A 14,650-nucleotide genomic window follows, 5' to 3' on the forward strand; every position below is an offset into this window, starting at 1 on the left:
CCGTGGGCGCTGACGTGTCTGGGCGGGTGGTTGCGACTCCTCCCCGCGCGGGCAGCCACTCGTCGCGGCGACGAAGGGGCGGGGTGGCCGGGGCCGGCGCTCCCCCTGGCCCCAGCTACTGGCCCCAGCTCCTGGCCCGCCCTGCCGCCCCGGCCCCACGGATGAGAGTATATATTCGGAGCGGGCGCTGGACGCCGATGAGTGGCCGCGCCGAAGGAGCCGGAGCTGGGCGGAGCTGTGGTCGCGCCGAGAGAGGTGAGGGACTCCCAGCTCAGTCGCTGTCTACTCTTGTCACCCTGGAGGAGACGGCGGGACTCGGGACCCGGGGCGGGTGGGGGCCTGGTGCAGCCACGCACCCGCTTCCACGGCCACGCGCGCGACGTGGACACGCGGCGCACGTACGTGCAAAGAGCCAGCAACCTGGCACACGCCGAGGAGCGCGCTGCCCACCCACACTGCTCCCGTGTGGCCCGCAGCGCTTCTCAGCCTCGGCGACCCCGCTGGGAGTGCTGGCATGAGGGCGCCCACATGGGCAGTGTCTGCAATCAAGGGTTTGTCAAGAGGTTGGGAGTGGAGCCTCGCCTGGACCCGGGATGGGGGCCTTGAGGTTCTCAGGCTAGGGCCTTGTGGACAGTTTTGCCAAGCTTGGGGGGCCTACAGTGGGGACAAGTCGTTGGAACTGTGCGGTGGGAGTGAGTTGGGGTGTCCTGAGTATATGAGGAAAAGACTCTGAAAGCGTTGATGGTAAGGATTGGAGATACTTGTGGGGGCCATGAGAGTGGGACAAAACCTACTTGCCGTTTTGTTTTAATACTGATGATGGAAGAGGGTTGAAATTTCTGGCTTTCCCCTGGCTTGGCCAAGCAGCAACATGGGATTGGAGGGTTCAGAGCACACATGTGCTGTATGGCTTCCCGAAGATTTTGTTAAGTTTGGCCTGACCCTATGCTATATTTATTTGTACATGGTTTATGAAATCTGAAATCAGGGAATAGTGATTGTGATAATGTGTGTATGTTATTATGTAGTGCCTTTAGTTTAAGGGCTTTCTGGTGAAATTAACTAGGTGTGGACAGAAGGCAGTTTCTGTTCCTTCACTGTTACTGAGTTGCCTCACTTAGCTTGGGCTAAAAAAGACTTAATAGGCTGTGCTGTGAAGGATTTAAAGCATTCAGTGGTTATGGCTCCTCCCCATGACTATTTTTCAAACGCTCTAAGAGGTTACTTATCAATTTGGGGGACATAATATAGCTGCAGAGATAGAGGTAGGAAGGAGACCAGAAGAGGAGGGGGAAATACTAAATATCTTTTAAACTGGAATTTAAATTCTGATAAAGTTATGTTTGATAATGGTGGGCTACTGCCAAATATGTCACGTAGCAAGTTCTGTCATAATTTCTAGATCTTCAACTTTTTCAGACTTTGGTTGTCAAAGTAAAAATCCTTGTCTAATTCTCTTATTCACTACTGCTTACACATTACACACACGCACACACCTCTTATCAGAATTAATGGAGAAAATAATACGATTTTTGTGGCATGGAGGTGGTTATATCTGGTTCATCCTGTAAAGTTCCTCTCCTACTTGTCCTGTACATTTTCTTCCTTTCTCCATTCTGTTGGCTTATGAACTCAGTTTTGCAAAGTGAGTCAGGTATAAGAAAATCAACTGTGTCTGTATTTTTGAATAAAGTACAAATCACCTGTTTCTCTTTCTCTTGCCACCCCTCTCTTACACATATACGCACATGCACATGCACATGGAGATAACAGAGTCTTTCTCTTGAGAGTCAGTATAGCATGATGGTTAAGAGCATGAATTTAGGAGTTAGGATGTTAGGGTTTGAATCCTAGCTCCGTCACTTTACTGGTTTTGGACCTTGAGCAAGTTATCTCTGTGGCTCAATTTCTTCCTCTGTAAAGTAATCCCAATAACAGTACCTTAGAGTTGTTTTGAGGATTAGCAGCTATCTATAAAGCAATAAGAATCGTGCTGCCATATATATGGTAGTGTTTGTTGTTATTGCCCCTTCAAGGGACCCACAGATGTAGGTTCTCTTAACCTGAGTTTGTAAATGGTGTTTGATGTTTAATAGTCCTCATGAGATAGAGAGTATTATTAATCCCACTTTACAGGTGGGGAAACGGAGGCATAGGGAAATTAAGTAATTCAGCTGAACTCCAGAATTTTGCTCTCAACTACCTTGTATATTGCCTTTTACTATTCTTACATGAGAAGATTCTTGCTTTTTCTTTGATACCTACTTTTCCTCTGTCCTTTATATCTAAGCTAAGCAATTATAATGCAGTGATGATTCTTCCCAGTGTGTCTCAAATTTATCCCTTTCACTCTTATTTCCTCTGCAACAAATCTGGTTGCTCTTTGGTTTTTCACACCTGCAATTGTCTTTTAACTTGTTTTCCTGCTTCTAGTTGTCCCTCCTTACAGTCTGTTTTGTGCCATGCTCTTTTCTCTCATCTCTCTAAAGCATGGTGGAACGGCCCTGTTTAGTAATCTGTGTTGGCTTCCTGTTACCTACTCTGTTTGGTCTAAATTCCTTTGCTTAGTTTTCAAGGCTCTTCATGGGTTAGCCCTAACCTACATCATTTCCCATCATTCTACATAAAACTTGAACTTTCTTACTGCTCTCCATCCTACACATGTTTACTTACCATGGCCACCAGGCTCTGCTTGTTTCCTAATCTTGTCTATATAATCTGTTCAACCGTTGAGGCACAGCTAGATCATATTTCCTTTGTGAACTCTTTCTGGACAATGCCTGTCTTCTCTTGCATTTATCTGTATTAGCTGAGTAGATTAAATATTTCCTCTTTCTCCTATTTTTTATTACTATTAACATTTGGCTGGATTATCATGGAATGCTCTTAAAAAGCATTACCATATCACTTGATTGTTATGTGTGTATTGCTTGTCCTTTAGGGCTCAATTCTTTTTTTTTTAAATTTAAATTATTTTTTATACAGCAGGTTCTTATTATCTGTTTTATACGTATTAGTGTATACATGTCAATCCCAATCTCCCAGTTCATCCCACTGCCACCCACCACATTCCCCCCTTGGTGTCCATACGTTTGCTCTCTACATCTGTGTCACTATTTCTGCCATGCAAACTGGTTCATCTGTACCATTTTTTTGGATTCCACATATACACGTTAATATACGATATTTGTTTTTCTCTTTCTGACTTACTTCACTCTGTATGACAGTCTCTAGATCCATCCACGTCTCTAGAAATGACTCAGTTTCGTTCCTTTTTATGGCTGAGTAATACTCCATTGTATATATGTACTAAATCTTCTTTATCCATTTGTCTGTCGATGGGCATTTAGGTTGCTTCCATGACCTGGCTGTTGTAAATAGTGCTGCAATGAACATTGGGGTGCATGTGTCTTTTTGAATTATTGTTTTCTCTGGGTATATGCCCAGTAGTGGGATTGCTGGGTCATATGGTAATTCTATTTTTAGTTTTTTAAGGAACCTCCATAGTGGCTGTATCAATTTACATTCCCACTAACAGTGTATGAGGGTTCCCTTTTCTCCACACCCTCTCCAGCATTTGTTGTTTGTAGATTTTCTGATGATGCCCATTCTAACTGGTGTGAGGTGATACCTCATTGTAGTTTTGATTTACATTTCTCTAATAATTAGTGATGTTGAGCACCTTTTAATGTGCTTCTTGGCCATCTGTATGTCTTCTTTGGAGAAAAGTCTGTTTAGGTCTCCTGCCCATTTTTTGGTTGAGTTTTTTTTTTAATATTGAGCTGCTTGAGCTATTTACATATTTTGGAGATTAATCCTCTGTCTGTTGATTCGTTTGCAAATATTTTCTCCCATTCTGAGGGTTGTCTTTTCGTCTTGTTTATAGTTTCATTTGCTTTGCAAAAGCTTTTAAGTTTCATTAGGTCCCATTTGTTTATTTTTCTTTTTATTTCCATTACTCTAGGAGGTGGATCAAAAAAGATCTTGCTGTGATTTATGTCAAAGAGTGTTCTTCCTATGTTTTCCTCTAAGAGTTTTATAGTGTCCAGTCTTACATTTAGGTCTCTAATCCATTTTGAGTTTATTTTTGTGTATGGTGTTAGGGAGTGTTCTGATTTCATTCTTTTACATGTAGCTGTCCATTTTTCCCAGCACCACTTATTGAAGAGACTGTCTTTTCTCCGTTGTATATCCTTGCCTCCTTTATCATAGATTAGTTGACCATAAGTGCGTGGGTTTATCTCTGGGCTTTTTATCCTGTTTCATTGATCTATATTTCTGTTTTTGTGCCAGTACCATATTGTCTTGATTACTGTAGCTTTGTAGTATAGTCTTAAGTCAGGGAGCCTGATTCCTCCAACTCCATTTTTTTTCCTTCAAGACTGCTTTGGCTATTCGGGATCTTGTGTCTCCATACAAATTTTAAGATTTTTTTGTTCTAGTTCTGTAAAAAAAGCCACTGGTAATTTGATAGGGATTGCACTGAATCTACAGATTGCTTTGGGTAGTATGGTCATTATCATGATATTGATTCTTCCAATCCAAGAACATGGTATATCTCTCCATCCGTTTGTGTCATCTTTGATTTCTTTCATCAGTGTATTATAGTTTTCTGAGTACAGGTCTTTTACCTCCTTAGGTAGGTTTATTCCTAGGTATTTTATTCTTTTCGTTGCAATGGTGAAATTAAGGATTGTTTCCTTAATTTCTCTTTCTGATCTTTTGTTGTTAGTGTATAGGAATGCAAGAGATTTCTGTGCATTAATTTTGTATCCTGCAACTTTACCAAATTCATTGATTAGCTCTAGTAATTTTCTGGTGGCATCTTTAGGATTCTCTACCTATAGTATCATGTCATCTGCAAACAGTGACAGTTTTACTTCTTCATTTACAATTTGTATTCCTTTTACTTCTTTTTCTTCTCTGATTGCTGCGACTAGGACTTCCAAAAGTATGTTGAATAATAGTGGCAAGAGTAGACATCCTTGTCTTGTTCCTGATCTTAGAGGAAACGCTTTCAGTTTTTCACCATTGAGAATGATATTTGCTGTGTGTTTGTTGTATATGGCCTTTATGATGTTGAGGTAGTTTCCCACTATGCCCACTTTCTGAAGAGTTTTTATCATAAATGGGTGTAGAATTTTGTCAAAAGCTTTTTCTGCATCTATTGAGAGGATCATATGGTTTTTATTCTTCAATTTGTTGTTTTCAATAATGTTTCTTTGTCTTTAATTTTTGTCAGTTTGATTACTGTGTGTCTTAGTGTGTTTCTCCTTGGGTTTATCCTGCCTGGGACTCTTTGTGCTCTGGACCTGCATGGCTATTTCCTTTCCCGTGTTAAGGAAGTTTTCTACTATATTCTCTTCAAATATTTTCTCAGATCCTTTCTCTCTCTCTTCTCCTTCTGGGACCCTATAATGCAAATGTTGTTGTGTTTAATGTTGTCCCAGAGGTCTCTTAGGCTGTCTTCATTTCTTTTCATTCTTTTTTCTTTATTCTGTTCCGCAGCAGTGAATTCCACCATTCTGTCTTCCATGTCACTTATCCGTTCTTCTGCCTCAGTTATTCTGCTGTTGATTCCTTCTAGTGTATTTTTCATTTCAGTTATTGTAGTGTTCATCTCTGTTTATTTGTTCTTTAATTCTATTAGGAGTTTGTTAAACATTTCTTGCATCTTCTCGATCTTTGCCTCCATTCTTTTTCTGAGGTCCTGTATCATCTTCACTATCATTATTCTGGATTCTTTTTCTGGAAGTTTGCTATCTGCACTTCATTTAGTTGTTCCTTCATCTGGTACAATGTCCTCTGCCTTTTCACTTTGCCTGTCTCTCTGTGAATGTGATTTTCCTTCCACAGGCTGCAGAATTGTAGTCATTCTTGCTTCTGCTGTCTGCCCTGTGGTGGATGAGGCTATCTAAGAGGCTTGTGCAAGCTTCCTGATGGGAGGGACTGGTGGTGGGTAGAGCTGGGCGTTGCTCTGGTAGGCAGAGCTCAGTACAACTTTAATCTGCTTGTCTGCTGATGGGTGGGGCTGGGTTCCCTCCCTGTTGGTTGTTTGGCCTGAGAAGACCCAGCACTGGAGCCTACCAGTGGAGCTCTTTGGTGGGGCTGATGGCCGACTCTTGGAGGGCTCACGCCAAGGAGCACTTCCCAGAACTTCTGCCACCAGTGTCCTTGTCCCCGTGGTGAGTCACAGCCACCCACCCCGCCACCTCTGCAGTAGACCGTCCAACACTAGCAGGTAGGTCCAGTTCAGTCTCCCGTAGGCTCACCGCTCACTCCCCTGGGTCCCGATGCGCACACTACTTCATGTGTGCCCTCCAAGAGTGGAGTCTCCACTTCCTCCAATCCTGTCAAAGTCCCGCAATCAAATCCCACCAGCCTTCAAAGTCTGATTCTCTAGGAATTCCTCCTCCTCTTGCCCACCCGCAGTTTGGGAAGCCTGATGTGGGGCTCAGAACTTTCACTTCATTGGGTGGACCTCTGTGGTATAAGTGTTCTCCAGTTTGTGCGTCACCCACCCAGCGACTATGGGATTTGATTTTATTGTGATTGCGCCCCTCCTACCATCTCATTGTGGTTTCTCCCCGTCCTTAGATGTGAGGCATCTTTTTTGGTGAGTTCCAGTGTCCTCCTGTCGATCATTGTTCAGCAGTTGTGATTCTGGTGCTCTCGCAAGAGGGAGTGAGCGCACATTCCTTCTTTTCCACCATCTTGGACCAATCTCCTAGGGCTCAATTCATAGTAAAGACAGTGGATATATTTTATTGCTTCTTTGTGGAAGTTGCTCTTTAAATAAAATGGTTTTTTGTTTGTTTGTTTGTTTGTTTTTTGCGGTATGCGGGCCTCTCACTGCTGTGGCCTCTCCCGCCGCAGAGCACAGGCTCCGGATGTGCAGGCCCAGCGGCTATGGCTCACGGGCCCAGCCACTCCGCGGCATGCGGGATCCTCCTGGACCGGGGCACGAACCCGTGTGCCTTGCATCGGCAGGCGGACTCTCAACCACTGTGCCACCAGGGAAGCCCTAAAATGTATTTTTTATAATTATAGGGTTCCTGTCTTCTTGATATTGTTGTATTCTGAATTCTGTGTTTCTGTCCTTAGAGATAAAAGAAGGGTTGAAATATTAAACAGTCAAGTGTTCTTTCAGTAGTAGCTTAGTGGTCAGAGGAGTAGTATAGAGGCAACTAGAGCCCTGGGATCAGACTGTCTGCATTCACACCCTAGCTCCACCAGTCAGCCGGGTTGCTTTGCCTCTCTGTGCCTCATTCTCCTCAACTGTAAAGCGATGATAATAATAGTATTTATGTCATAGAGTTGTTGAAAATTACATGAGACCGTGTAGGTAAAGTACTTGGTGCAGTGCCTGGTATATAAGAATAATTAGCATTGTCTTACAAGTTTGATCTCTTATGAGTATGATCATGATGGAAAGGCAGAATTTCCTTAACATCAAGGGTTGAAAAATTTTTTTTTATTTTATTAAAAAATTTTTTTGGCCATGCTGTGGGGCTTGCAGGATCTTACTTCCCCGACCAGGGATTGAACCCGGGCCCTGGCAGTGAAAGCGCTGAGTCCTAACCACTGGACCACAGGGAACTCCCAAGATTTTTTTTTTTTTTTTTTTTTTGTGGTACGCGGGCCTCTCACTGTTGTGGCCTTTCCCGTTGCGGAGCACAGACTCCGGACGTGCAGGCTCAGCGGCCATGGCTCACGGGCCCAGCCGCTCCGTGGCATGTGGGATCTTCCCGGACTGGGGCACGAACCCATGTCCCCTGCATCGGCAGGCGGACTCTCAACCACTGCGCCACCAGGGAAGCCCCCCCTTTTTTTTTTTTTAATGTACTTATTTTTAGCAGGAAAAATCTCAGGTTTTAAGGTTGGACTTTGACCTGCTATTCATTTCTTTTCTCTTTCAGGTTTACAGGTGCAGAAATTACACCCCAGTTATCACAAAACTTGGCTACCAGAGCATTATGAATGTTAATGACCTCAAACTCAGGTTGTCCAAAGCTGGGCAAGAACATCTATTGCAGTTCTGGAATGAGCTGGAAGAAGCCCAACAGGTAGAACTTTTCACAGAGCTCCAGGCCATGAACTTTGAGGAGCTGAACTTCTTTTTCCAAAAGGCCATTGAAGGATTTAACCATTCTTCCCAGCCAGAGAAAGTGGACTCACGGATGGAAGCTGTCCCTCGAGAGGTGTTGGGCAGTGCTACCAGGGATCACGATCAGCTGCAGGCCTGGGAAAGTGAAGGTACTGAGCCTGGGAAGATTTGCTCTAAGGCTTATTATGAGATGTACTAAAACCATTAAAGTAACAGTATTTTCACTTCCTTAAGACCTTAAGCCAGGTGACTGATCTGAGAGTGACAGATTGTGTGGCCAAGAGGCCGCAGTGGCTCCTGTTGCCCGTCTCTCCATTCTCTTTTCATTTCTGGTGCCTGCTTCAAGGCTCTTCTCATTCAAGTCATAATTTGCCTCTAAGTCTCTTTCCTTTCTCAGTGTCCGTACTTCTATTAGATTTCCCTTCCTGAAGCACAAGCTGAATGATTCAGTTTATGCTAGCTTACTCCAAAACCCTTCCCTAACACGGCCCTATCCAATCTTGTCTCTTATGTTTCTCTCCACTGCTACTGCCCCACACCTTTCAGCTGGACCCTGTAATTCACCTTTCTCTGAACATTCTAGTATGCCTTTCCTGCCTTTGCTCATGCTCGTCCTTAGCTGGGTCTGGCCTTTACCCCTTCTCCATGTAGCTGGATCACCTTGTGACGCCACCTGTCTCCTGGAGCTGTGCAGTGAGGTGGCTGTGCCACTTGGGAAACTTACACTCATTCTCCAAGGTTCACCACATATACTCTTTCATCTGTCACCTTTCTGTCAGTGTCCCAGGTTGAAATTATTTGTCCATGCTCGCCTTTCATTTTTTCTTATAATAAGGGTTGTTTATGTCTATCTTCATCATTACATTGTAAACTTTTAAAGAGCAACCCGTGTCCTAGGTGTCTATGTATGTCACATAGCATATTTAGAGCAGTGTTTTGCAGTTATATGTTGGTCGATAAATGTTTGTTGAATTTCCCCAATGCTTTTTCCTCTAAAGCATATCATAAAATCTGTCCCCATAACTAGTACTAATGAGTGCTTTTGACAGTGGCAAAATAGCTAAAATTTAGCTTTTTTTGGTAGGGTTAAGAACTGTGGTTTTTATAATCTACTAATCCTCCATAAGTAAAAGTGACTAAATATTGCAGGCCCTTGAGTGTTTGTACATGCTGTTGTCAAATCTGGACCTCATTTCCTCAGTTGTCGAATGAACAGATTGGACTAATACTTTTTCCTTTTTAAAAAAACATTACTCTATCGCAAAAATAATATCAAAGTAACAGAACTACGGTAGAGAAATTGCCCATAACCTCATCAAATCTATGTTTTTATTTGTCCACATTGCCACCTAGTACTTGATTATATACATATTTACTTTTATAGATATGGTTTATAGTCTAAATTTGCACCACACTATGGGTATTTTTATTGTCTTTCGCTTTTTGGCACTCCCTGCAACCCCCCAAAAAAGAAACATAACTGCCATTATGAACCTTCTTCTCTGCCATTATCTTCATGTCTTTCTCTGGGCTTACAGATCTACTGTTTTTCAAACTGTTCCAAAGACCTCTAGGGTTTCAACTGCTGGTGAAACTGTGGAGAGGGGGGAACAGATACTAAACAGGTAGGTCTCCAGCCCCTTCATCTCCCCACTCCAGGAGCAGTTCTACTTTGACCTGTTTTTATGTATTTGATACATAAACAAATAAACCTCTTTACATGAAGTTTTACTTAAAAGGGGTTGAAGATTGAAAACATTGAAAATAATTGGATGATCTTCAAGGAGGCCCTTTCATATTTAAAATGCTTGGTAGTGGCTAACCTCTCTTCTTACTTAGAACAGGGCTCTGCCACTAAGATGTGAGAGAGTGGCTTCCAGATGGATCCTTCTGAATGGAGGACAGTAGTGACCCCCACTAACTTTGGATTCATTAATCTTTCCCTCCCTCCCTGGGTTTCACCAAAAGCCACACAGGACCTCTTCTTACCCTCTGGTATTCCAGCTGCCTATATTTCTCCTTGTGATTTTATGGAGATAAAGTCTTAGAATTAACTCTTATGGAAAGCCAAGCATTGGCCTTGTATAATGGGGACCATGAGCAACAGTCAAGACTATAGTTTGAGTCTATAGTTTGAGTCTCTTCTTTATGGCCTTTTTGTTGGAATCTGTGGAACTAAAAGTCCACATTTATGACTTCTCATTTAGATTAAAATCCAGAACTGTTACAAGCAAGTCTAGTATAAGAAGGTGCAAAGCAAGCTTCCTTTTGGCTTGCTGTCAAGGGAAGAATATTTATTTGTGGCTTAAGAAGTAGGGGTGGAGAGGGAGACTTTTTAACTGGCGTTAACAACATTTTCATTAGGTAGAAACTGCCATATGTGTGCAAATTCATAACAAAAGGAAGTTTCTGCAGTAAGTTATCAAAGGAAAGAGATTGCCATTGCAAAGATTCCAATGCTTTATTTCAGATAGTAGGAAATTCCTGATAATTGTATCAAAGACAACCTCCCCCACCAGCCCCCACTGCGCCTGCCCCCATCCCACTGCCCCAGGATAGGGGAAATAAAAGCATTGTACAATAATTTCAAAGTGTCTGGTGGCTATTGACCTTAGACATTTTAACACCTAGGGTGGAAAATTATTGGTGAAGGATAAATACGTAAGCTACCACTGTGCTTTTTATTGAAGAGAGATCTTGTTTTGATTTAATTCTTGAAGTGTTCTGGCCAGTTGTAGAAAATGGAATGTAGAGTGGTAACTGAAAAACCTCTATCTTACAAAACTGAGGTCTTGGAAGAAGTAGTTCAGAAGCTTCAATGAGAATATCATTTTAGAAAAGATATTCACACTGGGAAAATATATTTGCTTAAAAAAAAATCCCGTTCTTCATTAAAAGAAATGCATGCTTAAACTGAACACAAAACAATCTTGTAATTCTGTGTTATAATAAGAAATTAATATTCAGTGTTAGCCTTTTTTTTTTTTACCTGTGAGACATTTAAAAAATTAATCTATATAGCATTGTAGAAAAGTAAATGGATTGTTTAGAAAAAATGTATTCATGACATTATCCTCCTCTACATTTCCTGAAATCTAGTGCAGTGATATTTCTAACAGATTTGTTTTATTTTAAAAGTAACACATACCTATTTTGGAGAAGTTGGAAAATACTAAGAATTACAAAGGAAAAAAGATAAATCTCTGCTGTCCCACAATCTAGAGATAAATACTCGCTAGTAGTATTTTATAGTATTTTCTTATATACACACACATACATTAGGATTATAGTTTATGTATAGTCTTGTAGCCTGCTCCAGAAATCGTTATTATGAAAAATTTCAAGCATATTTGGAAGCAGATATTTGGAGACAAAAAATAGTATAATGAACTTCTATATATGCATTACCTTAATTAAATAATTATGAAAATTTTGTTAATTTTGCTTTATCCCTCTTTCATTTTTCTCTGCTGTAGTATTTTAAGGCAACTTGCAAACATTATGTTTACCCTCATAAAATTCAGTATACGTCTCTTAAGTATAAGGACATTTTCTTCCTAATTACGATGCCATTATTATACCTAATGAAATTCACAATAATCCCCCAGTATCTAAAACCAGTTCAAAGAGAGATTTCCCTTATTAGTCTACTTTTTGTGCTTAATATTTTGGGGAAGTAGTTAATCCATAAAATAATTGTTTCACCTGTAAAATGTGATTAAAAATTAAAGACTTAAAATATCTCCTCTCTTGTGTATAGTCTTTCTTCATTTCCACCAGTTGAATAGCCTGTTTACCCCACCCCTTGTCCAGGAGTGCTGAAAGTTTAGATAGAAAGCTCTGGGAAGGCTCTACATCAGAAGCACCTGTGCCAACCTCCTTGTTTCAGGCACGTGCCCAAATCAAAGAGTATGTATGAGAGGAGCTAGTCCAAGCAGGAAGTTATCCAGGAAGCAGCTGACCTGTGAGAGGCCACTGTAAACTCTTCCCTCTGTTTGTTGTAAATGTTATCAGGAAAAGTGCTCGGACTCTGTTGGGCTAACATGCATGACTCCCCAAGGAGAGAGGTATACCCCTGCCCTGGAAATGGCTCATTCTGGCTTGATTTTTTTTTTTTATTTTTAAACTTCTGATTTAGTGTGTGTTAGGTCCTGATTTCTGTGGGAAGGTAATTAACTCTAGTGACCTGTAATGAAAAGATGATATAGTAATGTACTTTTCAGGTTTTTTCCCATATATTTGCAGAAGTTTTGGGATAGAAGTTCATAATTTCCTAATTGTCACATGGGTTAAATACGTTTATAATCAGTTAACATTTTTCAAATAGGTGCAGTGCTGCCTGTATAAAATTTATGTTATGACCCATACAGTTTGAAATCATGTATATTGCCATGTAACTAAAAGGCTTACTGAATTTTATTGGCCTGCTTAATTTCAAGAAGTATTTTATCTGTCATTATAAGACAGGTACTAATTTATGTGTTACACACTTTTGATAAACATTGCAGTTTTATTGTAGTAACACAGATGAAATGGATGAATACTTCAGCCCCATACTATTTGGTATTGTTAACAACAGCTGTAGCTACATTTATTTAGTTCTTGAATTGAAGCTGGCTTTGATACTCTAGGGACTGCTTTCTTTCCTCTTGTTTTTCTCTGTCTGTTCATAAGTGAGATGCATACAGCAGGAAGAAGTTAATGCAGAAACACCTTTTTATCACAAATATTTATGGATTGTATTATAATTGGTTATAATAGTTGTGGCTAGATGGAGATGAGATGTAAATGTAGATCTGCCTGGAAATGTACCCCTGGCAAGCATGGTCTCAATGCTACTTTTAAGACATAGTGATTAGATGGGTTATCAGGTCCACAGATGGAAAGAAGAATTGGAGAAAGTATGGCTGTCGGGGACTTAGGAAACAAACACATACCATTTATTTCAATGAAGAAAGAGACCACTATCAGCTGTTGGTTAGCACAGCTTTAGAATGGAAACATTTGGAAATTTGGAATGAAGCAATAGTTTAGGGAACTGATCCAAGGAAGAGAAAAGGTTATACAGTGATATTTTGATAACCAGTAAGAATCTGTGGAAAGCGCTGGTTGGTGTTGCTTGGCCATCTGGCAAGCAGGAGCTCAGATGTGGAGCTGACTCTGGGAGTATGGCTCTTACCTTTTACAGGTAAGGGAGCTGAGAGAAGAAACTTACTTTTGGATCCCGAAGGTAAAAAAGTAAGAAGGCAGGAAGGATGATTAGAGCCATATTAACAGTACAACTTAAAACACATGTGCTCTATAAAGAAAATAAATAGTACCAAGAAAACAAAGACCTTTGTGTCCAGAATATTTATCTGGGACTTTTTGGGAACATGTTTAGAAATATTTTTGATTCCAGCACCTTTGGTGGTATGTGAGGGTCCAGACAGACTGAAGTTATTTATCTGCCATTCTAAAATGGTGCAAAACCTGACCTGAACAGACATGAGACTATTAATAAACTTTTTTTTATCCCACTTAATGTGATTATAAGGTACTGTCTCAGATCTGCTGGGGTAAAATACAACATATTGTCTGTGTACTATATTCCTTTTCTAAATTTTGAAGAGTTCTGCATTCTGAAATAAAATTCTGAAATAAATCTGGTTTAGGTAAGGAATTGTGGACCTGTATTTTAAAATAATGCTTTTTGGGTCAGTGACAGCAGAGTTAAATTTATTTCCTAGAAACCATAGTTTCTTTCATAACTCAAGGAATAACCAAATGTAAAATGGTTTTCAAAACTGCTTTATATGGTTCCCTCTTCCCTTCAGATTACTTCATCTCAAGCCAGTCTTCGTTACATGGTGGTTGTGGGGAGTGTTTAAGCACAACACGGAGCTGGAATGCTGTTAGAAATTCAGTGTTTGGCAAGGTTTGGAGAATGTGGGCTCTTCCCGGCTCAGCAGCTTTTCCATGTAGGGTGATGGGTAAGATAGATAAGAAAAGGCAGCACAACCTCTCATGAATTCAGTGGAAAAGAGTAGGAAGGGCAAGAAGGAAATAGGAAGGACAGTTTACACCCCTAAAAATTATGGTGCTATGTAATTTATCTGTTAAATGTTTGGGTGTGATAAGAGACTGCTGTAGGCAGTGCAGTGCTGGTGAATAGGCCCTGGGGTCAAGTTCTAATCCTGATTCACACTTTTTAGTTGTGTGACCTTGGGCAAGATCATTAACTCATCTGAGCCTATTATCTCTAAAATAGGGAAAATTATACCTGCCTTTTAGATTTTTAGTTACTATTTTGGAGTCTAACATTACCCCTGGTATTTTATTTTCAAACTCTGATAAGGTACAATGAAATGCCATGGAGAAAAGGACAAGGACAATCTAGTTATAGGCAAGGAAGAAAGAGAGAAAATTAATTCTCAGATAGCTTAGCTCGCAGCTTTACATCAAAGGTGAGAATTATGGAAATATCTAATGTGCTTTTACAGTTTTTGATTGAAAAAATTGCTAGAAAGTTCTTGCATAACATCCTTGGCTGTACTTAGTTAC

General features: G+C 40.7%; 1 protein-coding gene across 6 annotated transcripts in view; it reads left to right on the forward strand.

Annotated features, from left to right (window-relative positions):
* The first annotated feature begins 37 nt into the window (after positions 1–37).
* Positions 38–14,650, forward strand: part of UAP1 (UDP-N-acetylglucosamine pyrophosphorylase 1) — a 37,639-nt gene continuing 23,026 nt past the window's right edge. For 2 of the 6 annotated variants that reach the window (XM_067728471.1, XM_067728472.1), the window contains exons 1-2: positions 438–744; positions 7,920–8,256. In XM_067728471.1, coding sequence (XP_067584572.1) covers positions 742–744; positions 7,920–8,256 — 340 coding nt within the window. In that variant the 5' untranslated portion in view covers positions 438–741. Of the gene's footprint in view, positions 256–435; positions 745–7,919; positions 8,257–14,650 lie in introns of those variants that run through there. The other 4 variants (XM_067728470.1, XM_067728467.1, XM_067728469.1 and 1 more) reach the window with 4 other exon arrangements.

Source organism: Pseudorca crassidens, chromosome 2, assembly GCF_039906515.1.
Source record: "Pseudorca crassidens isolate mPseCra1 chromosome 2, mPseCra1.hap1, whole genome shotgun sequence".
In the NCBI taxonomy this organism is placed as follows: Eukaryota; Metazoa; Chordata; class Mammalia; order Artiodactyla; family Delphinidae; genus Pseudorca; species Pseudorca crassidens.